Genomic DNA, 27,022 nt, shown 5'->3' on the forward strand with positions numbered 1-27,022 from the left:
CTCATTCATAATCTTGAAATCTTCCGTCAGGTCACCCTCTCATTCTTCTCTTCCAGAAAGAAAAGCCGCATCCTGTTCAGTCTTTCCTGATGTTCTCTCTTCGTACTGGTCTCATTCCAGCACATAATCTTTACAGTTTCTCCTTCTTGTAATATGGGCTGTAACTGATCACAATGCCCCCAAGTGTGGTCTATCCAAGGTTCTTCTAAGTTTAGCATTAACGTCTCTGTTTTTCGGTTCTGTCGCTCCTGATGTGAACCCCAGTGCTTTGTTTGCTTTTTAATGACATTTATTTGACCTGCTGCGAAATACCTGTGTATTCATTGGTATCCTGTGTCATGTTCCACCATCTACCTAGTACTCAGCTTTCGGTCTGGAGTTACAAGGTTAACTACCTTTCTCTTCTTTTTAAAAAAAAAAATTTTTTTTATTAAGGCATATATAATTTTAACAATTTTCTTTTTTTTTAAAATAATTTTTATTAAGATTTTCACAAAATATAAACAACAAAACAATATTAACAGAATAACCATTGTAAAAACCCAAGAACAACACCCACCCCCCTACAAAAGCAACTATTAAATCAAAAACAAAAAAAGCAAACAACAGAAAGGAAAGAGATAACACCCGCCACATCCCACAAACCCATGTACACACTTCTCCCCCCCCACCCCCCAAACCCAATTCCCCCCCCCCACCCCCACCCCCCTGGGTTGCTGCGGCTGCCGGCCTATTTCCCTACCCTTCCACCAGGAAGTCCAGGAAAGGCTGCCACCACCTAAAGAACCCCTGTACTGATCCCCTCAGGGCAAATTTCACCTTCTCCAATTTGATAAACCCCGCCATATCATTGATCCAAGCCTCCACGCTTGGGGGCCTCGTGTCCTTCCATTGAAGCAAGATCCTCCGCCGGGCTACTAGGGACGCAAAGGCCAGGACACCGGCCTCTTTCGCCTCCTGCACTCCCGGCTCTACCGCAACTCCAGAAATTGCGAGTCCTCAGCCTGGCTTGACCCTGGAACCCACCACCCTCGACACCGTCCTTGCTACCCACTTCCAAAACTCCCCAGAGCTGGGCATGCCCAAAACATAGATTACATAGAATTTACAGTGCAGAAGGAGGCCATTCGGCCCATCGAGTCTGCACCGGCTCCTGGAAAGAGCACCCTACCCAAGGCTAACACCTCCACCCTATCCCCATAACCCAGCAACCCCACCCAACACTAAGGGCAATTTATCATGGCCAATCCACCTAACCTGCACATCTTTGGACTGTGGGAGGAAACCGGAGCACCCGGAGGAAACCCACGCACACGCGGGGAGAACGTGCAGACTCCGCACAGACAGTGGCCCAAGCCGGAATCGATCCTGGGACCCTGGAGCTGTGAAGCGATTGTGCTATCCACAATGCTACCGTGCTGCCCACAAACATATGGGCATGGTTCACTGGGCTCCCCGAGCACCTAGCACACCTGTCTTCGCCCCCGAAAAACCTACTCATCCTCGTCCCAGTCATGTGGGCCCTGTGCAGCACCTTGAACTATATGAGGCTAAGCCTCACACAGGAAGAGGAGGAATTCACCCTTTCTAGGGCATCCACCCACGTCCCCTCCTCAATCTACTCACCCAGCTCCTCTTCCCATTTACCCTTCAGCTCGTCCACCGAGGCCTCGTGTACCTCCTGCATTACACGGTATATGTCTGAAATCCTCCCTCCTCCAACCCACACCCCCGAGAGCACCCTGTCCCGTACCCCACGTGGGGGAAGCAAGGGGAACCCCTCCCCTGGCAAACGCCCTAACCTGCATGTACCTAAACATGTTCCCCGGGGGGAGCCCAAACTTCCCCTCTAACTCCCCAAGCTCGCGAACCTCCCCTCCACAAACAGGTCCCTCAACCTCCTAACCCCTGCCCTGTGCCAGCCCAGAAATCCGCCATCAATGCTCCCTGGAACAAACCGATGGTTAATTTTAACAATTTTCAATAGGGAAAAACAACAAAGTAAATCACATCCACCCTCCAGCCACTACTCCAGTCCTTATCCAAGAACTGGTGCAGGTGGACCACCATCGACCCTGGCGGAGCGTTCCCCTGTGGCTTCCTCATTAGCCCCTGTGCGCATGGTCCACTTCCAGGGGCAGAGCAAATACCCTCTCTCCCAGCAGCTTCTCAAACATTTACGCCATATAAGCGTCGACATCCGCTCCCTCACTGCCCTCCGCCAGGCTCACTTCTAACATTCTGGAGTACCGAGACGGCGAGAACGACAGTACCCCTAAACTTGTGCCCCTACATGAGGCTGCCTCCACCTGCTCCCACACCGACCCCTCCCCCACTACCCACTTCCTGACCATTGCAATGTTTGCTGTTTATAAAATTCGCAGGGCCAGCAACCCCCCCCCCCCCCACAACTCCAGCAGTACCTTCTTTACCTGCTTCTTACCTGCCCCGAAATCACTGCATTCACCCTCTTAAAGAAAGCTTTGGGGATAAACATGGGCAGACTCTGAAATACGAATCAAAACCTCGGGAGAACCGTCATCTTCACCGTCTGCACGCTCCCCGCCAGTGACAACGGGAGCATATCCCACCTTCTGAAGTCCCCCTTCATCTGCTCCACCATCCGAGCCAGATTCAGCTTGTGCAGCTGCCCCCACTCCCGCGCCACCTGGATACCCAGATACCTAATCCTCCCTCCCACCACCTTGAACGGCATCTCCCCCAATCTCCTCTCCTGTCCCATTGCTTGAATCGGAAAGACCTCGCTTTTACCATATTCAATTTATACTCCGAAAACTGGCCGAATTCCTCTAGGATCCCATAATCCCTCCAATGGGTCCGAAATATGCAAAAGCAAGACGGTGCGAGACCCTGTGCTCCACCACCACCCCGTCTATCCCCTGCCAGTCCTTCGCTGCTCTCAACGCCATCGCCACTGGTTCTATAGCCAAGGCTAACGGCAGTGGGGAGAATGGACATCCCTGCCTTGTCCCCCGATCCAGCCTAAAATAATCCAAGCTCACCTGATTCGTCAGGTGCCTCGTACGGCAACCCGGACCCAGTCCACAAAACCCTGCCCAAACTGCCCCAGGACCTCCCATAGGTATTCCCACTCCACCCGATCAAAGGCCTTTTCCGCATCCATGGCGACCACCTCTCGTCCCTCGGAGGGCATCATTATCACATTTAACAGTCTTCTAATGTTCGTAGCCAAATGTCTCCTCTTCACAAACCCCTATCATCCCTGGCACACAATCCTCTATTCTCGAGGCCAAGATCTGGGCCAATAGCTTGCCATCTACATTTAGAAGGGAGATTGGCCTGTACGACCCATATTGTTCCGGGTCCTTTTCCCGCTTCAGGATGAGAGAAATCGAGGCCTGTGACATCGTCGGGGAGAGCACCCTTCGCTCCCCAGCCTCATTAAACGCCCTTACCAACAGGGGCCCCAACAAACCCGAGAACCTTTTGTAGAACTCCACTGGGTACCCTTCCAGCCCTGGGGCCTTGACCAACTGCATCGCCTCCAACCCCTCCATCACTTCAACCAGCCCAATTGGGTCCCCTAGACCCTCCACCAGCTCTTCTTCCACCCTTTAAAAACCGGCTCATCTCCCCTGTCCCGACTGGGGGTTCTGACTCGTATAGCCAGCTACAAAAGTTCCCGAGCACCCCGTTCACCCCCACTGGGTCCAAGACTGTATCCTCCCTTTGTCCTCACTTTGTCCTTTACTTTACTTTCCCAATCTCCGTCGCCGCCTCCCGCTTCCTCAGCTGGTGAGCTAGCATCCGGCTAGCTTTCTCCCCATATTCGTACACCGCCCCTCTCTCCCTTCTCCGCTGCCCCACCACCATCCCCGTAGATAGCAAGCCAAACTCCACCTGCAGCTTCTATCGCTCTTTCAACAGCCCCGCCTCCGTGGCTTCCGAATACCTGTCCACCTGGAGAATTTTCTCCACTAACCTATCCATCTCTGCCCTTTCCGCCTTCTCCCTGAAATAAACTTTCCCCTCACCCGCCTTCAATGCCCCCCATCATAACATAGCTGCCGAAACCTCTCCCGTATCGTTTATCTCCACATAAATCCAAATGGCCTCCCTCAACCGCTCACACACCTCTTCCTCTGCCATCAGCCCCCCCCCCCCCCAAACCTTACTCATCCGCAAGTCCACCCAGTACGGGGCGTGATCAGACACCACACTCGCCGAGTACTCAACGTCCTCCACCCCCGCCAGCAATGTCCTATCGATAATAAAGAAGTCAATCCGGGAGAACACTTTGTGCACATGGAAGAAGAATAAGTACTCTTTTGCTCTCAGCCACCCAAGCCTCCACAGATCCACCCCCCATGTGTTCCATAAACCCCTTTAGCTCCTTCGCTGCCGCCGCCGCCCTCCCTGACCTTGAGCTCGACCGTGTTAAAATCCGCCGCCACAATCAGCCTATAAAAGTCCAGATCGGGGATCATCCCCAGTACCCACCACCTCCCTAGAACATCCCACTCACCACAACGTACCTACCCCTACCCCCCCCCCCCCCGCCACTATACCCCCCCGCCACTATAATTTCCACTTCAAATGCTACCCACTTGTTGATAAAAATCGGACTTGCTAAGGAATACCTTCCCTACCCACTCTTTCCTCAGCCTAGCCTGATCTGCCACCCTCAGGTATGTCTGCTGTATTATTGCCATGTCCACCTTTAAGCTTTTTAAATGCGCGAACACAAAGGCCCTCCTGACTGGCCATTCAACCCTCTCTCATGTTCCATGTGATAAGCTTGGCCGGGGTCACCCCCCCCCCCCCCCCCCCCCCCCCCCCCCCCATCAACACACTAACCACCTGCTCACCCACAACAGCGCTTCCCGTTTCTGTGAACTAGTCAGTTCAGCTAGCCTGGTAGCCCCCGCCCATGGCAACTTGCATCCTACCCCCCACTGATTTCCCCCCCCCCCCCGACTCAACCATCCTCCCAAAACTTAACAACCCCCACCAAACATCCAGAAAAACCAACCCATCATCTCCCATCAACAGAGAGAAGAAAAAGGGCAGCACGGTGGCACAGTGGTTAGCATTGCTGTCTATGGCGCTGAGGACCCGGGTTCGAATCCCGGCCCTGGGTCACTGTCCGTGTGGAGTTTGCACATTCTCCCCGTGTCTGCGTGGGTTTCACCTCTACAACCCAAAGATGTGCAGGGTAGGTAGATTGGCCACGCTGAATTGCCCCTTGGAAAAAAATAATTGGATACGCTAAATTTATTTTTTTTAAAAGAGAGAAGAAAAAAAACCCAACCACATAACAAAACAGCCAACGGCCCCAACCACATTGCAAAAGTGATCCAGACAAACCACAAAAATACAGAACAGGATCATCTCCTCCAGAGATCAATATCCTCCTTCTCCTGCCAGTTCATTGACTCTGACAATCTCCATCGTCTCCTCTGGTTTCCCAAAGTAGAGTTCCCAATCTTTGTATGTCACCCACAGGCACGCCGGGTATAGCATACCAAACTTCACCCCCTTCTTAAAGAGGGCCGCCTTCATCTTGTTGAACATCGGTCTCCTTTTGGCCAGCTCCGCACCCAGGTCCTGATAAACACGCAGCTCGCTACCTTCCCAGGTGCAGTGCCGCGTCTGCCTGGTCCACCTCAAAATCTGTTCCTTATCCAAGAACTGGTGCAGATGGACCACCATCGCCCTCGGCGGAGCGTTCCCCTGTGGCTTCCTCATTAGCCCCTGTGCGCATGGTCCACTTCCAGGGGCAGAGCAAATACCCTCTCTCCCAGCAGCTTCTCAAACATCTACGCCACATAAGCGTCGACATCCGCTCCCTCACTGCCTTCCGCCAGGCCCACTTCTAACATTCTGCCTGCGTAACCGATTCTCCAGGTCCTCCACTTTCTCCTGCAGCCGCCTCTGTTGATCCCGCATTAACCCCTTCTCCGCTGCAATCGAGGCAAGTGGCTCCTCATGTGTCCCCCACCGCCTCTTCCACCTTCTGGAACACCTGGGCCTCCAACCTCGTCTCATCCCCGCCTATACCGGGTCCACCGCCCTGGCCAGGTCCTCCAAGTTCTTCTTCTTCTGCTGGCCAAATTTCTCATGGAGGAAGCCCACCGGCTGCTTCGTCGACCACTGGGCAGGCAGGATCGGACCCTGACCCCCCGCCATCTTCCCCTGTGTCGCAGGCACCACACCAGCTTGTGACGATTGTTCCCTCCTTTTTCGACCACGTCTGGTCCACAAATCCATACACCGGTGGGCCACTCTCTCCTTCCACCCCTCCTGCACCTTTTACAATCTCTCAGCCCCGCCGTTAGCCTGGGGAAAGGTCCACCATGAGTGGGAGCCACCAAATGTGTGACCACTCACACCATGGCCGCCACCGGAAGCCCACTAGCTTTCTCTTCCAATGATATTTTTTCACAAGATCTTGTAATACATCCATTTTGTGTTATTGTAAATGGATAGAGAAAATGTGAGAATAAAAGCATAGTAAAATCAGACCTTGCAATTATATGACTGTACATAGAGAATTGGGACCTGACCTAATTTGGATTTGCAGGAATACAATTCCTGAAATAAAATTGGCAATAGATGTGTGCAGTTCACAGTTAGTAAAATACATGTTGAGTAACAGTATGTTGAAGGGAGTCAGATACGGAGCCTCCACAATGTGAAGACGAGAAAACATGATCCAGAAAAAGAGAAACGAATAAGCTTTTGATGACAAATATGGGAAAATTACCTCAGGTTTCCCGTGAAAATGTGTATCCTGGTAACCCTAGTATAGTGGTGGACGAGTTACTGAGAAGGTATGAGTTCAATTCAATAATTCTGCGTACTGGAAAAGATAGCTGTGAAAACGGTCTCAGAATGTCATTTAAAAACCCAACTGGTTCACCAACACCTCTGCCGTCCTTGTCTGACCTCATGTGATACCAGACATACTTTCTAGTCCGTGTTGCCTTTATTCCAAAAACAAATAACGAAAAAGAAATTGAAAAGTGCTTAAAAACAATTATTTGTGAAACATGAGCTTACAAAAGTAAATTGTCTGCAGTAAAATAGCACTGCCTATTAATGAAGGAGGTGCACCGCGAGGCAAGGGTAGTCAGGTTAAATTAGTCAGGTTAAATTAGCCAATTTTGGAGTTCATGCATTGCAGACTGTAGCGCAACTTGGTTTCTGTAAGACAGATTTCAACAATATAACATGTCTCTTTTTTTTCTCTTTTGCAGCGTATACAACTCTCCAGAAATGTTAACTGAAATTTTATCGTTCCAAAGTTCCTTTGCGTACTTGCTCGTTTGTGTTTCCACAGGTGAGAATCTCAGTCATATAGAATGTCAAAGGCAGTATGAAAAATAATGGGCTTGAGTTCTCCGCCGTCGGGATTCGCCGTTTTGCCGGCAGCCCGGGGGTTTCCCGACGGCGTGGGGCTGCCCCACAATGGAAACCCCCTGGGTCAGCCGGCGAGACGGGAAATCCCGACGGCGTGCCAGAGAAACCCGCCCAATGGTTTTCATCCATAGCTGGTTGCTTGCTCAAAGCTCGAGTCTGTGATGTTTATCTCCCACCTTGGAATCCTTTATAAGAAAGACTCCTTTTCTAAAACTGCTACAATTTGTCAGTATTGTGGCAGCAATGGTCATAGTGATTTGATGAAAATATTAGCATGGTAATTGTCAAATACTTTGTTTTACTGCAAAGGTGAGCAGGTTAGGTGGATTGGCCATGCTACACTGCCCCTTAGTGTCCAAATGGTTAGGTGGGGTTACTAAGGTGCAGGTGTGAGCTGCTCTTTCCAAGGGCCGGTGTGGACTCGATGGGCCAAATGGCCTCCTTCTGCACTGCAGGGATTCTATGATAATAAAATAATTTCACTACGAAATTAGGAATTCATTATAGTTGATACTATGCTGCTGTGATGGTGTCATAAAGTTAATGACATTTCCAATTTTTTATTCGAAAACCTTTGTTTTCTACTGGCATTATTTCTGTTGACTTGCAGTTGTAATATTGCTTGAGCTAAATTCCATGGCACCATGCAGCAAATAGCAGGACTAACCACAAAAGAATAACAAGAATGTCTCCTCCCTGTGCACTGCAGCTGGAGTCTCGGGCCACGATTCTCCGAAATGGAGACAAAGTCCCAATGCCGGAGTGAAAACCGGAGTGTTTCACTCCGGCACGGAGCCCGCTCCCAGCCCCCTATTCTCCCGCCCCCGGGGATGTATTTTACAGGCGCTGGGCCTTGGCGCCGCGTAAATGACGTGGCCAGCGTCGCGTAAATGAAGTCACCCGCGCATGCGCGGTTGCTGTCCTCCCCGAGGCCGCCCCGCAAGAAGATGGCGGATGGATCTTGCGGGGTGGCGGAGGAAAGGAGGTCCTCTTTTAGAGAGGTCGGCCCGCCGATCGGTGGACCCCAATTGCGGGCCAGACCCCATCGGAGGCCCCCTCCCTGGTGAAGGAACCCCCCCCCCCCCAGCGTTCCCACACAGTTCCCGCCGGCAGCGACCAGGTGTGGACGGCGTGGGCGGGAACCTGTTGGGTCGGAGCGGCCTCTCGGCCCATCCGGGACGGAGAATGGCGGGGGTACCGGAGAATCGCCGTTGTGAGTGTCTCGGGCGATTCTCTGGCTGGCGCGGCGCAGAACCTGACGGGGCCGTTCCCGCCGGTTGGGAGAATGGCGGGATGGCGTCGGACCGGCGTCACGCAATAAAATGGCACGGCTGGCGATTCTCCCAACCGGCGCGGCCTCGGAGAATCGCGCCCTTGGTTTATGTTTAGCTTAACTTATTCAAGTGAATTTTAAACAAGCAGTATATAGCCCTTGAAGGCCACTTTCAATTTTAGCATTGTCTAAATTGGAGTCACACAACAGCTTGTATTTGGCGAGAGGCTCTGGGTGTTTCTTCTTCTTTATCTATCCCCGCTTATCCCAGGTGTAAGCCCGTAAGCGTAGTTCTTCCCTGGGACAAATTTGGTAAATAGACACTGGAGGTAAATAGTGAAGGAAGTTGGTGCTTGAGTGGAGCTTGTTTATGAGTTGGCCAGATGGTTTGCAGCATCATTTAGATCCTGCACTTTCCTATGTTCCAATGTTCTGATTAGTAGAATAATTTTAAAACAAATTCTTTTCACCACAGGAGCACTTGGGATCCAAATCATGCATGACTTGTGCATGAATACAAATTTATCCGGGCATCAGTAACAACATTTACCTTTTATCTGCTGTTTTGAAAATTAATAATAGGATGATCACATCAGTTCTTAAACTTGCTGCTATAGAGGCTTCCTCTTTGATATTGACACTGATGGGATCAACAGTTTGCGACAGACTGGCTACATTATTTTAAGTTCCAGGCATAAATTTGAGGCAAGCATTAGTACAGCACCTGTACCCGTTCATCGGAAGAAAAAGAAGACTTGCACCTGTGATAGATTTTGTGTTACCAGAATTTTCAATTCCATTCCTCCTTGGCTCTCCCTATAACCATTCATCATCAACCCACAGCCCAGTGTCGTCTTGGCGTATGATAGCTTTCAGTTTATCCTCTAGTCATCACTGGGTTTTGTGGTACTGTAAAATAAAAAGTGGATCAAGTATTTTTACAATTTACTCTTAGTTAGCAGTATTACAGAGGAGCAGGCTAAAAAAACATGAATTAAGTGGTGCCATTAAAATTGTTTTACATGCAGGGTTGATGATACCACCAATATGTGACTAGAACAGAGAACATTACAGCGCAGTACAGGCCCTTCGGCCCTCGATGTTGCACCGACCTGTGAAACCACTCTAAAGCCCATCTACACTATTCCCTTATCGTCCTTATGCCTATCCAATGACCATTTGAATGCGTTTAGTGTTGGCGAGTCCACTACTGTTGCAGGCAGGGCATTCCATGCCCTTACTACTCTCTGACATCTGTCCTATATCTATCTCCCCTCAATTTAAAGCTATGTCCCCTCGTGCTAGGCATCACCATCCGAGGAAAAAGGCTCTCAGTGTCCACCCTATCTAATCCTCTGATCATCTTGTGTGCCTCAATTAAGTCACCTCTTAACCTTCTTCTCTCTAACGAAAACAGCCTCAAGTCCCTCAGCCTTTTCCTCGTAAGGTCGTCCCTCCATACCAGGTAACATCCTGGTAAATCTCCTCTGCACCCTTTCCAATGCTTCCACATCCTTCCTATAATGTGGCGACCAGAACTGCACGCAATACTCCAAATGCGGCCACACCAGAGTTTTGTACAGCTGCAACATGACCTCATGGCTCCGAAACTCAATTCCTCTACCAATAAAAGCTAACACACCGTACGCCTTCTTAACAACCCTCTCAACCTGGGTGGTAACTTTCAGGGATCTATGGACATGGACACCGAGATCTCTCTGCTCATCCACACTACCAAGAATCTTACCATTGGCCCAGTACTCTGCCTTCCTGTTATTCCTTCCAAAATGAATCGCCTCACACTAAACCATACTGAGCAGATTTATTACCCAATCTGCTGAGATCTGATCTCAGCCAGGGTGGAAGTTGGAGTGCAACGTTTGGTCTTGGGATTGTTGGCTGGATTGTTACATGTCTGCCAATTAATCACTGTGTAGGCCAGGAGATGCTCCTTTACAGCTCGTGTTCCTGCCCATTAGTGTTCCCATTCCCCTCTCTCCCACCCATCAGAGAGCCTGTACCTTTTGTTTATCCTCCTAGAGTGCCATCCCTCACCATGTCTGCTCTATTCTAGCGCCATGTACCACTACAACAACAACACAGCAAATGCTCAGCAGGTCAGGCAGCATCTGCAGAGAGTTAATGGGTGGGATTTACCGACCACACCGCCTCGTGTTTTTCGGTGGCGGAGGGGGCGGCCCGCCAGCGGGATCTATCGACCCTGCTGTCGTCAACGTGATTTCCCGGTGACAGCATCCTCGTCACCAGGAAGCCCGTGCGCCGGCTTGCGACCGGAATTGCCCGCCGGCGTGAAGAGCCGGTAAATCCCGCCCAATGTTTCTGGCCAATGACCTTTCATCAGAACTGAGGAAAGAGTTGTGAAGGGTCATTGGACTGCAACATAACTTTGTTTCTCTCCACAGATGCCATCCACAACTCGTTCCTCTCCATCAAGGTGCCATCTCAGGACCTCTGCCTCTCCATCATAGTGCTATCTCCCACTACTGCCCCCTCCATATAACAGTGCCGGTTGGCACTACAAGCTCTCCGTTGCAGTGAAACCCCCTCACAGCTCTTTCTAAATCGAAGGCAATCCTTACAAAAGGGGAAAAATTGAAAAACGTTTTGTTGACATAAACTTCTGTGGAAATGGGTCAGAAGGGGAAAAGCAAAATTGGACTAGGAAGAAATAATGGGAGGAAATTGTATAAAGAGATAAATTTTCTCTGGAAGAAAGCAGTTAATGCAACGAAAATTGTGAGAAGACTAAAAGGGAAGAAAGATAGTAACCAAAATGCAGCATCACAAACTGCTTGCTTTCAGTACTTCATTTACAAAACTGCTTCGCACAGAATGCAACAAAATAACATGACACAAATAACTATTATTTTACCGATGAGGTAAAGAATATTCCTTTAAACTTACATTTAACAGTTTCATTTCCATTTGTGCTCTTTGCCTACTGTACAGGAGGGAAGTTTATTTTTTTTTTAAAATATTTTTATTCAAGGCGTTTTCATTTCATAAAAACACCGCCATCTTTACACAACTGTAATCTAGTCCCACCACACTACCCTAAACACCATACACATTCTGTTTTATAACTAACCAATAAAATAATAATGACTATGAAACAAAACAATAAACCAACCCCCCCCCCCCCCCCCCCATTCACAGATCCTGGGAATAGGAGTTGAACAACCTCCACCTCGAAAGGAATCCCTCCTCCAACCATCAAATGGCGAATTTGACCTTCTCCAGATGCAAGAATTCCACCCTCTCTCTATCCCTCTCCACTTTGTTGAAACCCTAAGCGCCACTGCCAGTGGCAGCATCGCTAATGCAAAACGCAACGGGGACAGTGGACACCCCTGCCTCATTCCCCGATGCAGGCAAAAATGCCCCAAATTTGTAGTATTCGTGCATACACTCGCAGCGGAGGCCCTATACAACATCTTTATCCAACCCACAAACCTAGCCCCAAACCAAACCGCTCTAGTACTTCAAAGAGGTACTCCCATTCAACCTGGTCAAATGCCTCCTCTGCGTCCATAGATATTATTCCCTCCTTTCCCGTCGGGGGCGTCAGCACCATGTTCAGCAGCCTCCTATGTTCAACGACAACTGTTGCCTCCTTCACGAACCCTGTTTGATCGTCGGCTTCCATGCCCGGCACACAATCCTCCAAGCACATTGCCAACACCTTAGCCAACAACTTTATGTTCACATTCAAAAGAAATATCGGCCGATAGGAACCATCGCCTCCGGATCTTTATCTTTCTCTAAAATAAGGAAAATTGATGTCTGCGCCACCGTAGGCGGCAGCCCCCCCCCCCCCCTATCAAGTGAATGGTTAAACATTTCTACTAGAAGCAAGCCCAGCTCTGTCGCAAACATTTTGTTAAATTCCGCTGAGAATCCATCGGGGCCTGGGGCCTTCCCAGACTGCATCAACCCAATGTACCTCATCACCTCCTCCAGTCGGAATGGGGCACCCAACCATTGCGTTTTCCCCTCCTCCACCACTGGGAAATCCAAGCCATCCATAAACTGCCTCATGTCCGAGTCCCCCTCTGGCGGCCCCGACCTATACAGCCCCAGTAGAAGTCCTTAAACACTCTGTTCATCTCCCCTGGCTCGGTGACCACCCTGCCCCAAGAATCCTTAACCTGCCCAATCTCCCTCGCCGTCTGCCACCTCAACTGATGCGCCAACAGCCCACTGGCCTCTCTCTCAACATCTCTCCATGGACTGTCAAGTACCACCGATCCACTGCTAAAATGGCTTCCACCGTCCTCTGCCACTCCAAACTACCTTCCTTATCCCTTTGAGCTTAATCAAAATGAGCTACCCCCTGACTACTGCCTTTGAAGCTTCCCAAAACACTGACGGATAGACCTTCTCACTCTTATTAAGCTCAACATAGTTGCCGATAACTGCTCCCACTCTCTCACATACTCCCTTATCCGCCAATAGCCCCATGTCCGGTATCCTCGCTAGGACCTTCTCAAAGTCCATGAAGTCCATGTCCAGTAAGAAGTCTTACAACACCAGGTTAAAGTCCAACAGGTTTGTTTCAAACACGAGCTTTCGGAGCACGGCTCCTTCTTCAGGTGAAGAAGGAGCCGTGCTCCGAAAGCTCGTGTTTGAAACAAACCTGTTGGACTTTAACCTGGTGTTGTAAGACTTCTTACTGTGCTCACCCCAGTCCAACGCCGGCATCTCCACATCATGAAGTCCATGTCGTTAGAGGCGATAAATTCTCCAGCATTACAGGTGCTCCTTCTAACCTCCCATTAACCATCAGATATCTACCCCCTGGGTCCCCTACTATATTACTCACCCTCTTCCTAATCAGCACCGCTGCCAACCTCTTACTAATCAGCACCGCTGCCACCCTCTTACTAATCAGCACCGCTGCCACCCTCTTACTAATCAGCACCGCTGCCACCCTCTTACTAATCAGCACCACTGCCACCCTCTTCCTAATCAGCACCGCTGCCACCCTCTTCCTAATCAGCACCGCTGCCACCCTCTTACTAATCAGCATCGCTGCCAACCTCTTACTAATCAGCACCACTGCCACCCTCTTACTAATCAGCGCCGCTGCCACCCTCTTACTAATCAGCACCGCTGCCACCCTCTTACTAATCAGCGCCGCTGCCACCCTCTTACTAATCAGCATCGCTGCCACCCTCTTACTAATCAGCACCGCTGCCACCCTCTTACTAATCAGCATCGCTGCCACCCTCTTACTAATCAGCACCGCTGCCACCCTCTTACTAATCAGCACCGCTGCCACCCTCTTACTAATCAGCGCCGCTGCCACCCTCTTACTAATCAGCACCGCTGCCACCCTCTTCCTAATCAGCACCACTGCCACCCTCTTACTAATCAGCACCGCTGCCACCCTCTTACTAATCAGCACCGCTGCCACCCTCTTCCTAATCAGTACCGCTGCCACCCTCGCCTTCATATCCAACCTCGAATAAAACACTTGTCCCACCCACCCTTTCCTCAGCCCCAGTTGATCTGTATCCCTCAGGTCAAAACCCACATAAAAATCACCCCCCCCCCCCCGCAACTCTACGTCCATGAACTAGCATCTCTGCCAGCCAGGTGGCCCCCACCCAAGGCTAAGAGCACCCATACCCATGTACCAAAACCCCCTTGTAGCTCCCTGCTCCAACCTACCACCTTGTAGTCCTGAGCTCCTCCACTGTGCGGGCAACAAAGCCATAGGTCTGACCGCCATCTTTTCCTCTGCTGCCCCACGCATGTCCCCCTGGTCAGAAGAGTGCCCCTTGTTCGACACAAACATACTCCTTGTTTGATAACTCCTTGACATCACCCACCGATGGAAAATAACTTGTTCTGTACTGGGAGTACTTTCTTCACCTATCACACCTCTGTAAAACGGGCAGAAAGAACCAAATCATTCTTCCCTGGGCAGGAGCCATCTTATGTGGGACCAATCACTCCATGAGCTCCACCGGAGATCCAGGAGGGCAGTTTATTATATTTAACCTGTCTGCCATAATTTAAAAAAATAACAGCTCCCTTTTTGAGCAATATAATTAATGCATTGAAATCATGTAACCTTTTCAAATGTTTCACTTGCTGGGAATCTCATTAGTCAATAGTGATCTAAAATTTTTAATTCGGTATTGAGTCCAGATAGCTGTAAAGTGCCTAACTGCAGGAGCAGATGCTGTTCCTCAAGTTTACCTTGAGCTTCATTGGAACAGTGTAAGGGAGTAAGGACAGAGAGGTCAGAGTGGGAGTGGAAAATTAAAGTGTCAGGCAACTGGAAGTTTGGGCCGCACTTGCAAATGGAACAGAGGTACCGCACAAAACTATCACCCCCATCTCCCTATGCAGAGGAGGCGATATTGTGCACAGAGAATCCAGTATAAGAAGTGAAAAGTACAAGTGAATCTCTGTTCATCAGGAGAGAAATGTTTGGGACTTTGAATGATGAGAAGGGAGGAGGTAAAAGGTTAGTTGTGAAGCTTGTGCTTTCGTGGGCAGAGCTGTTGAGAGTGATAAAGGAGACGAACAGGACTCATAGAATTTACAGTGTCGAAGGAGGCCATTCAGCCCATCGAGTCTGCACCGGCACTTACAAAGAGCACCCTATTGAAGCCCACGTATCTACCCTATCCCCGTAACCCCATGTAACATTTTTTGGACACCAAGGGCAATTTAGCATGGCCAGTCCACCTAACTCGCAAATCTTTGGACTGTGGGAGGAAACCGGAGCACCCGGAGGAAACCCACGTAGACACGGGGAGAACGCGCAGACTCCTTGTGGAAGGAATGGTCCCTGCAAGGTGCTGAAAGTGGAAGGGAGAAGATGATGTGTTTGGTGGTCGCATCATCCTAGAGGTTGCAGAAATGGCAGAGGATAATGTGTTGAATGTGGAGGCTGGTGGGAAGGAAGGCAAGGACAGGGCCAACTCTCACAAAGAGGGAGGGGAAAGGGTGATAGCAGAAATCCTGAAAATGGAATGGATATGGAGGAAGATCCCCTTGCCTGCAGTGGGGAGAAAGGAAGACATGTCAGAAATGTTGATTTGTACGGTTGCATGGTCAAAGCATTTGGAAAGGAAAAACTGGGAGAATTGAATTCTTACAGGAAGCAGGATGTGATGAGGTGAGGTTGCGATAGCTGTGGGAGGCAGAGAGTTTATAGTGAAATAGAAACAGAAAATGTTGGGTAAACTCAGCATATGTGGAGAGAGAACCAGACTTTTAAAAAATAAATTTAAGAGTGCCCAATTCATTTTTTCCAATAAGGGGCAATTTAGTGTGGCCACTCCACATACCTTTGGGTTGTGGGGGCGAAACCCACGCAAACACTGGGAGAATGTGCAAACTCCACACGGATAGTGACCCAGAGCCAGGATCGAACTTGGGACCTCGGCGCCGTGAGACAGCAGTGCTAACCCACTGCGCCACCGTGCTGCCCTGAGAGAAACAGACTTAAGGTTTCAAGTCCGTATGAATCTTCTTTTATTTGAGAGTTTATGGAGGATATTGGTGGATAGCCTATCCCATGGAGTGGGGATACAGAAGTCGAGGAAGGGAAGAAAAGTCAGAGATGGACCACACGAAAGCAAGAGACGGATGTTGGAAGCAAATGTGATGACATTTTCCAGTTGAGGGCGAGAGCAGGAAATGGTACTGATTACATCATTGGAGCACCAGAAAAAGAGGTGTGGGAGGAGACTTAAGTAGAATTATAATGAAGAATGTTTCACAGATCACACAAAAAGTTAGGCATAGCTGGAACCCATACATAGCACCACCTTTGATTTGGGGAAGTGAGTGGAGTTAAAGGAGAAATTGTTCAATGCGGGGACAAGTTCAACCAAGTGGAAAAATGGTGGTGGTTGGCTTCTGTTCAAGGAAGAAATAGAGATCTCTCGGACCATCCTGCTGAGAGATGGAGGTGTGGATAAAATGGAACATCCCTGCTGAAAAGGAGACATTTGGATCAGGAAATCAGGAATTGCTCAAGTGGTGGATGGCTTTGGAAGAGTTGTGATTCTGTATGGGAAGAGACTGGTCAAGGAGACGAAAAACTAAAGATAGAAAGAAATCAGATCTGTGGGGCATGAACAGACTGAAATGATGGATCTACTAGGGTAGTACTGTTGGTGGATCTTGGGAAGAAGGCAAAAGCAGACTGTCTAGGATTGAGGGCTATGAGGTAGGGGGTTGTAAGAAATGAGCCACTAGTTTATGGTAATGGGAGCTCAATTAAATCCGGCATCGACATGATCATTGTACTATAATGAATAATCTCACAAAGACAAACAATCAGAGTATTTGCAGTTGATGTTCCTTGGATTATATGTAAATTTCATTCAAATTGTGCTAACAGAGCCTTAGAAGGCAGGAAATATGTAAGAATATAGGAAATAGAAACAGGAATAGGCTATTCCGCTTTCAAGTCTGCTCAGTCATTCAATAAGCTCATGCTTAATCATCTACTTCACCATCCCGCACTGTCCCTATAATCCTTTAACACCCAAACATTTATCAATTTCTGTCCTGAATATATTGAATGAGCACCTACATCTCTGTAGTAGGTAGTTCCCAAGATTCACAACCCTTTGAGACATCTCAGTCCTAAATGGTCAAAACCTTATAATGAGACTGCGACCCTTCTTTCCAGATTGTACAACCAGCTGAAGCATCCACCCAGCATCTATCTACCTTGTGAAACCACTTAAAAAATTATGTATGTTTCAATTAGATTACCTTTCATTCTTACGTCTGCAAGAGTATAGGCGCAGTCTATTCAAACCCTCCTCGTGGTTCAAATCTCTCAATCTGGTCATGTTCCTTCATTGTTGTTGGGTCAGACTCCTGAAATTTCCTAATTAACACCCTAATTCGAAAAAATGGCCTGAAGAAATCGGCATCCACGAAAGGCAACACAGATATGCCATAAATGTAGACCAGCCAGCATTGCTCCACATCTTAACAACTAAAATAACCCCAATAATTGGGGACAAAATACCTTTGATTTGAGGTTAAGGTTGCCTTATGGACCAATTCATAAGAGAGCAGCTTTGGTTAAAGGTTCACAATCGTATTTATCAAAGGCATTAATATTAATCAAATGTATTGCCTGAAAAACAGAACCTAGACCATTCCTATTAATGTTAACTCATGAGGATAGTTGTGTCAGAAACTGACCTTTTCAGAGCCCTTAGCTTTATGAAGTGATACCCTGGAATTTTATTATTGGAAATTAACAATGATCTTGCTTTCTAATTTAATCCTATAAAATGTAAAAGCAGTAAGTACGTTTACACAGAAAATGTGCCTTCAATCATTGATGATATTATCAGCTTTGAGGATTGGATGAAATAAATATTGCAAATATGTTTTGGAATATCATAATGTACGACTGTAAAATCCTACACCATGAAACAAATGGTGCTGAATGTTTTGAGGATATTTTCTACATTAATCACTGCAAGGGAAAACTTCTATTTGACAGTTGGTTTCTCTTAACAACTAAACCATCTGTGCCAGATCGTGGAAAGGGATGGATTTAACAGACGATCTGGGACAGTGAATCCAGTTAGTGAAGAATTAGGTAGAAAAGGGATCGACCTCTGGTTGCTGGCCATTTAAAGCCCTCACAGGGGTTGTTTGCAAAAAGCACAGCAAAGGCGCAATTAAGTGCCACAGTTTAGCATCTAGCCAGGCCTGAAAATCATCCCGTGAAATCTTCTGTAAAATAAGTTGTTCCTTAGCCCTGATGTAAGGAATGACTCAAAACCGTGCATAAAAAATATTTTTCACACGTACCAAGACACTAATTTTTGTGATAGAAATGCTGAATAGAACAAGAAACAAGGGGTGGGACGGGAGCCCAGTGGTTAGAACTGTTGCTTCACAGCTCCAGGGTCCCAGGTTCCATTCCCAGCTTGGGTCACTGTCTGTACGGAGTCTGCACGCTCTCCCCGCTTCTGCGTGGGTTTCCTTCGGGCGCTCCGGGTTTCCTCCCACAGTCCAAAGATGTGCAGGTTAGGTGGATTGGCCATGCTAAATTGCCCATAGTGTCCAAATACTTTAGGTGGGGTTACTGGGTTACGGGGATAGAGTGGAGGCATGGGCTTACGTAGGGTGCTCTTTCCAAGGGCCGGTGCAGGCCCAATGGGCCGAATGGCCTCCTGCACTGTAAATTCTATGGTTTAATGAAACATATCTATGATATGGAAAAAAAACTGATGAAGCAGAAGTAGGCCTTCCACTGTAAACTTGTTCTTCGACTTCTTCAAGCCACTTCCCAAAGAGGAGTTTATTGTCACATAGAAATGGGGTAAATGCTTCTCAAAACCTTTTTGTGCAAAGACAACTGAATCATACAGTGAGTGCATGGGTTAACTGGATCTTCCACAGTTATGGTTTTGGAAACTATTCAGCCAGACTTAATTCCTAGAAATAAGCAAAATACTGTGGATGCTGGAGTCTGAAAGAAGAACAGAGGAAGCTGGAAAAACTCAGCAGGTCTGGAGAAAAGGCGGAGTTAGCGTTAACTCTTCTTTCTCTCCTGATAAATGCTGCCAGACCTGCTGAGATTTTTCAGCATCCTCACGTCTTGTTTTAATTAGTTGGAAATTGTTGTTCTTGAATCTCCTCAATTTGTTGCCAATCTGAAATACTCATGTGGCAGTAAACAGTCACTGAATATCTTTGTGGTGCACACGTCGCCCAGATTAAACCATTCCATTGCTTGGGAAACAGACCTGTTCTAATTTTGAGCATCTCCTCAAGCAATGTTGTTGGTGAGAGGAAAGTTAAACGGGAGAACGCCGTTGGAGAACCCAGGACAGACAGGAGATTAACGCCAGGTCAGAGCAGATGAGCTCACTTCCAATATGGGGCAGCACAGTAGCATGGTGGTTAGCATAAATGCTTCACAGCTCCAGGGTCCCAGGTTCGGTTCCCGGCCACTGGGTAGGTCTGGGTTAAGAACATCATCAGGATTGTTGCATTTGGTTGGAGGTTTTGGCCTAGAATCTGCACAATAAAATCTCTCCAGCTGCTGTGATTGCTGTAGCTGACTTGGAAGAAGCACAGACACGTGTACCTTTCCAGTGTAAAACTCATTTTTTGTCATGGACTCTCCAACAGCAGGTTTCCTAGTTTCCTAGTCTCCAATACACAGTACGGTACTGATTGTTCCGCATGATGCTTGGTGCCTGTCTGATTTTTAGCTCATAGAACATAGAACAGTACAGCACAGAACAGGCCCTTCGGCCCTCGATGTTGTGCCGAGCAATGATCACCCTACTCAAACCCACGTGTCCACCCTATACCCGTAACCCAAACAAACCCCCCTTAACCTTACTTTTTAGGACACTACGGGCAATTTAGCATGGCCAATCCACCTAACCCGCACATCTTTGGACTGTGGGAGGAAACCGGAGCACCCGGAGGAAACCCACGCACACACGGGGAGGACGTGCAGACTCCGCACAGACAGTGACCCAACCGGGAATCGAACCTGGGACCCTGGAGCTGTAAAGCATTTATGCTAACCACCATGCTACCGTGCTGCCCAAATGAATGGACAAAATTGGCCCCGCCCCTGATTTCAGCACCAATGGGGATTCTCCAGCCGATTCTGAACACTATTTCGGCGTCGGAGACCAGAGAGTCACGCCCCTTTCTTTTTCTCCATTGTTAACGTTTGCAGTTTGTTTGACTGGGAGTTATCACACTCGAGCCCTACCTTCCATGAATCAATATTTATCCCCTTGTTAACCATGTCTAGGCCCAGTTAACACCCGATGCTCCTTCTAATATTTCTTTGCTGTGTGCAGCGTCTTTATTACATTGCGCAGTATATTCCAGAATGCTGCATGGTTGTGCAGCTGCATAGCACAAAGGAAGGATTGGCTCATAACTCAGTGCAATACTGAGGGAGTGCTACAGTAACCAAACTGCTGCTTTCAAATGAAACGTTAAGTTGAGGCACTAACAGCCAATTAAGCAGATGTAAGATTTCCCTGAGTACCTTTTATAAAAAGAGCTGGGATTTATCTTGATACCTTAAACAATGTTTCTCCCTCCACCAACATCACCAAAGCAGTTTAAAAAATATATATTTCATGGGATGTGGGTGTTACTGGCTCGGACAGCATTTATTGTCCATCCCCAGTTACCCTTGAGTAGGTCTCTGTGAGCCACCTTCTCGAACTGTTGCAGTCCATGTAGTGTGGATACAACCACAGTGCTGTTGGGGAAGCAATAGCAGGGATTGGCCCAGCGACAGTGAAGGAACAGCAATATAGTTCAGGATAGGATGGTGTGTGGCTTGGAGGAAAACTTGCAGGTTGTGGTGTTCCCATACGCCTGCTTCTCCTGTCCTTCTAGGCGGTAGAGGTCATGGATTTGGAAGGTGCTGTCAAAGGAGCCTTGGTGAGTTGTTGCGTTGCATCTTGTAGATGCTGCACTGTACATCAGCGGTGGAGGGAGTGAATGTTGACGGTGGCAGATGGGGGTGGGGGGCAATCAAGCAAGTTGCTTTGTCCTCGAAGGTATCAAGCTTCTTGAGTGTTATTGGAGCTGCACAGACAAGTGGGGAGTATTCCATCACACTCCTGACTTGTACCTTGTAGATGGTAGACAGTCTTTGGGGAATTAGGGGGCAAGTTACTTGCTGCAGGATTCCCAGCCTCTGACCTGCTCTTGTTGCCACAGTATTAGTATGGCTAGTCCAGTTTAGTTTCTGGTTGTGGTAGTCGGTATTAGAGGTATTACGGTACCTAGGTTGGAGGTACCTGATACTGTAAGATCATTGGTGTTGGAGGTACTTGATACTGTAAGATCATTGGTGAAGCCTGCCTGCTGGTTCCGCCCAGTAAGGTGGAGTATAAGAGTCTGTGTTTCCCTAGCTGCTACATTCTGTATCTGCGCTGCTGGGGGAAACATCTAGTTCAATAAAGACTTCAATTGTCCTACAATCTCGCTTCGGGAGTTATTGATCGTGCATCATTTGGGCAGCACGGTAGCATTGGGGATAGCACAATCGCTTCATAGCTCCAGGGTCCCAGGTTCGATTCCGGCTTGATCACTGTCTGTGCGGAGTCTGCACATCCTCCCCGTGTGTGCGTGGGTTACCTCCGGGTACTCCAGTTTCCTCCCACAGTCCAAAGATGTGCAGGTTAGGTGGATTGGCCATGATAAATTGCCCTCAGTGTCCAAAATTGCCCTTAGTGTCCAAAATTGGCCTTCGTGTTGGGTGGGGTTACTGGGTTATGGGGATAGGGTGGAGGTGTTGACCTTGGGTAGGATGCTCTTTCCAAGAGCCGGTGCAGACTCGATGGGCCGAATGGCCTCCTTCTGCACTGTAAATTCTATGTAAAATCACTGGTCAATGGTAACCCTTAGGATTTTGATAGTGGGGGATTCAGCGAAGGTAATGCAATTGTATATTGAAGGGAGATGGTTAGGTTCTTACTTGTTGGAGGTGCATTTACTGGCACTTGTGTGGTGCAAATTTTATCTGCCATTTATCAGCCCAAGCCTGAATGTTGTCCAGGTCTGGCTGCATATGGACATGGGCTGCTTCAGTATCTGAGGGGACGCAAATGGTTCTGAGCATTGTGCAGTCATCAGTGACATTCCCACTTCTAACTTTATGATGGAGGGAAGGTCAATCAAGAAACAACTGAAGATGATTGGGTCTAGGATACTACCCTGAAGAACTCCTGCAGTGGTATCCCAGAACTGAGATGATTGTCCTCCAACAACCATAACTGCCTATGTGCTTGGTATGACTCCAACCCATGTAGAGTTTCCCCTCTGATTCCCGTTAACTCCAGTTTTGTTCAGGCTCCTTGATGCCACACTCTGTCACCTGCTGCCTTGATGTCAAGGGCAGTCACTGAAGGCAGAAGCTGAGTGAACCTGGCAGACCTAAATTGAGCGTCAGTGAGCAGGATATTGTGGAGTAAGTTCCGCTTGATAGCACTTGTTGACAGCACCTTCCATTGGTTTGATGATCGAGAGTAAACTGGGGCAGTAATTGGCCAGGTTGGATTTTTCCTGTGTTTTTCTTTGTGGACAGGGCATACGGGGAGTGTCCCACATTGCTGGGTAGATGCCATTATTCCAGCTTTATTGGAACAGATTGACTAGTGGTGCGGCAAGTTCTGGAGCCCAAGTCTTCAGTACTATTGCTGGAATGGTGTCAGGGCCCATAGCCTTTGCAGTATCCAGTGCCTTCAGCTATTTCTCAATGTCACGTAGAAGGCTGAAGATTGTAATGCTGGGGACCTCGAGAGGAGGCCGAAATAATCAATAACTGTGCATTTATGGTTGAGGATAGCTGTCTTGTCTTTCCCATGGATGTGTTGAGCTTCCCCATTTGAGGATGGGGGTGCTGGTAGAGCTTCCCCCTCCAACTAATTGTTTAATAGTCCAACACCATTCCTGTCTGGCTGTGGCAGGACTGCAGACTGCAGAGCTAAGTGAATCACTTAGCTGTCTATCTCATGCTCCTTGTGCTGTTTGGAATGCAAGTATTCCTCCATTGTAGCTTCACCAGGTTGACACCTATATTTAGGTGTGCATTTTGCTGCTCCTGGTGTGCCGTTCTTCGCTCTTCATTGAATTTGAACCCTTGTTCCCAGAACATTAACCTGGGCCTCTGGATTGTTAGTCCAGTGACATTACCAGTGCATCTCTGCCTCCTCCATAAAGCTAGTCATGCATCTATTTGTTGTTTGTGAGCCCTTACTGCATGCACATTGGCTGCTGTGTTTGCTGCTCGTACTGGAATACTTGCGAACCTCCTGTGAACATGGTGGTAATGTGCTATACAGAAGCAAGTTTGTTCTTTCAAAATCTGTCTTAAATGTAATTGAATGCAGAATAGTAAAAATCAAGAAACAGCCCCAATGCAAAGTGCACAATTAAAATACACTTGCATTAAGTAAATGGAAGATTTTGACTATTACTGTAACTGAAGTTTGGTGGGGCGATCCCTTCTGATTTGTTTCCTTCCTCCTTTTTCCCTAGAAGGTTGTGAATCCTGTACAATGGTGATTGAACCCATGCCAGCCTGCATAGTGAGCACTGGAAGATCATTCGATCACAGGAGCCAAGGCAATCCTTTTTTTACAGTTGTGAGCTCCCAGCAAAGTCACTGGACAGCATTAAAGAACAACAACTCACAAATTCCCTCCCCCTTCCTCTTCAAGCTGTGGCAAACTGCGCTCCACCCTGATCAGCTAACTCAGCGCAGGTTCAAGCCTGGGGCATCCTGGCCTTCTGATCTCACAGCAGCTGGTGAACCTACTGAACACGTCGGTGGGAAACATGTTTTTTGCATTTATTTTCTTAAACCGTTCAGCAATCTCCTGACCCGCCTATTTGAATTAAGTGCGTTACAGCTCTGGTCCTCTAAGTAACAAATTAATAGCTTTTTGACTTGTTCCTTCTAGGTTATTTCATTCAAGATGTGGCTGATATCGTCATGAATGGCCAATCTAGAGCATCATGGGAGTTCCTGGTGCACCATATATTGGTAATTATATTGCGTAACAGATCAACTTTTAAGTTAGAATTTGTACTTTGTGAAATATATTTTGCTGGAAGAGTAAATCGGTTCTGAGTAAGCTGTAATATTCGTTTTTAGGCTGTATTAATTACCTCTTGCTTGTGCACACATGCTCAACGTTGAGGAAGCATCAGTTGTTATAGCAACTGACAGCAGTATCTGCTATTGCAACACAGGGGCTAATTTTATGAGTCACACTTGGTGGGGAACCATGCCTGCCAAAAGTATGTATCCCAAATCAGGGAGTGTACTGAACACAGTTTCCCAACTATTCATTTTAGCATCTTTTCTAGCAACTATTTTCTGTTTCTTTGTCTTCCTGCACTGCCTCTACTTGTGTAATGTATCTTTCAAGCCTGTCACCCCCACCCCCAACACATCAGCTCCCCACTTCCCTGCTTAATAATTGCACTCTCTACGCTGTTCCTCACAACAGAGCATTGGTCCCTCACCCTTTCCCTGCTATTTGCAATGTCTGCACTATTGCGTGTGGTGGCATGGAGTGGGTTGTAGGAGAAAAACAGAAACATTTAGGAGGATGTAGTATATGAATACAGTCTATACAGATTTCCGGCCCTCGGTATACCCCCCACCCCCACCCTCCTTTTTATTAATTCCATGATGAGAAGAAGGAATGCTTTTTGAAATAATAATCCAGCAGAGAGGCTGGTGGGTGTGTGGTTGTTCCTGTTCCTGTGCTGCTTTAAAAAAAATAGTACATTTGTGGTTCTGGGAGGGCCAGGTGTTCCCAGGTGGGGGAGGGAAGGGTGGATTTGGAATCCAGTATGCTCACAAACCTGGCAGAGTGGATTGTGTAGTTTGAAGCGTGGCTGGGGGAGGTGGCAGGGTGCGCGTGTGGGTTGGGGGGCCGGTGGGGGGGAAGGTGGGTGGAGGTGGAAGCCAGAGGCAAGGTCTATGCATTTTTATATTAATGTGTTATCTGCTTTTTAAGTGGTAAATTTGACTTTTCAGCTGTTTGTGTTGTGCACGTGGAACTCTATCTTGTACTTTATATACGGAAGTATAACTGGGGACAAATTAAAACATCAGCAGAATGGCATGTCTATTGTAATTGGCGAACACTGGGAAATAGAGTTAAATACTTAAATAATAAGTAGAAGTAAGATATCCACCAGTGGTTCAGTGTTCATAATAGATGACAGACTTGGGGAAAAAAAGATGATTATAAAAGAATATTACCAATGAAAGGTCCCTCGGCTTTCAAGAAAATGAGTACTCGTCATGACTTACAAACCAGTATTAAGAACATTATCATTTTATGTACAGTATTGTGCCTGAAGTTTATTTTTAGGGTTTGGCTGTTTTAAGTTGCTGACAATCTGTCATGTAAATTTTAACATTAGTATGTAGGTTAATCACAAGATCACCACAGACTGGAATGTTACAGACCAGCCAGGCTGCAGATAAATTTACATAATGACAATCAGCCCTCAGCAAGACGTTGAACAAGTCGCTGGAGAACAGTGAAACCATTTTGCTTCATGCACTGAAGATGGATGAAAAGGCTATTTTATACATACGCCCTTATGATATTAGTAGAATTGTAAACAATGCTATTTTTGTTATCATAAAAAAGTGCAGGAGACTAAATTAAAAGCAGAAAGATAAAATTCCGTTGAGGGCAAAATAAAGAACCGATGCCAATACTTAGCTCTTGAAATTGTGGAAAGCAAATATTAAGAGTCTAAATCTCACGGGTTATTTTTTTCATTTTACACGCCGAGTGATGAGCCTTTTAAAAACTTCCTTTACCAATTATTAAGGGGAAATTTAGCGTGACCAATCCACCTACCTTGCACATTTTTGGGTTGTGGGGGTGAGACCCATGCAGACATGTGTGAACTCCACACGGAGAGTGACCCAAAGCCGGGATTGTACCCGGGTCTTTGGTGCCGTGAGGCAGCAGTGCTATCTGTGCCGCCCTACCTATTGGTAAGCCTTACCCACTGAGACAATAGACGGGAATTCTTTTTATTACATTTTTATAAATTTAGAGTGCCCAATTCAATTTTTCCAATTAAGGGGCAATTTAGCGTGGCCAATCCACCTAGCCTGCACATCTTTGTGGGGCGAAACCCACACAAACACGGGGAGAACGTGCAAACTCCACACGGACAGTCACCCAGAGCCGGGATCGAGCCTGGGAGCTCGGCGCCGTGAGGCAGCAATGCTAACCACTGTGCCACCATGCTGTCCGAGACGGGAATTCTGGTGAAGGCTATGCATTAATCTCCAACTACAGGCCGATTTCTCCCATTTTGAGACAAGCAGCGGTGGCCAGTGGGAAACCATGCCAAATCCTCCACCCCTGACCTAATTAATTGTGCACCTGGGTGTTTTACGCCATATTCGGTGGCTGCGCAGACCTGGATAGCGGCTTAGTCCACCTTCATTTCTGGATGCCATACTGAAAAGGCACCCAACATCACTGAGCCATTATTGAAGAAAGACAGTGGGCGAGATTCTCCGCACTCCCGACGGTGCGGAGAATAGCGTGGCTCGTAAAATTTTACGGCCACGCTGTTCCGACGCCCTCCCGCTATTCTCCCCCCCCCCCCACGCCCAACTCCCGACACGAATCGCTGCCGCCGTTTTTTTACGGCCGGCAGCGATTCACAGCTGATGGATGGGCCGAGTTCCCAGCCCTTTACGGCTGTTTTTATGAACGGCAAACACACCTGGTCTGGCCGTTCGTAAAAACGGCCGTAAACTCTCGCTTTTTATAACCA

The 27,022-nt window shown here is 47.8% G+C and overlaps 1 protein-coding gene across 1 annotated transcript in view; it reads left to right on the forward strand.

Moving 5' to 3' along the window:
* Nucleotides 1–27,022, forward strand: part of tlcd1 (TLC domain containing 1) — a 73,314-nt gene that overhangs the window by 20,360 nt on the left and 25,932 nt on the right. Inside the window, exons 2-3 of the mRNA XM_038814381.1 lie at nt 7,242–7,324; nt 24,157–24,239. Of these exons, the coding sequence (XP_038670309.1) occupies nt 7,242–7,324; nt 24,157–24,239 (166 nt within the window). The remainder of the gene's footprint in view (nt 1–7,241; nt 7,325–24,156; nt 24,240–27,022) is intronic.

This window comes from Scyliorhinus canicula, chromosome 12 (genome assembly GCF_902713615.1).
Source record: "Scyliorhinus canicula chromosome 12, sScyCan1.1, whole genome shotgun sequence".
In the NCBI taxonomy this organism is placed as follows: domain Eukaryota; kingdom Metazoa; phylum Chordata; class Chondrichthyes; order Carcharhiniformes; family Scyliorhinidae; genus Scyliorhinus; species Scyliorhinus canicula.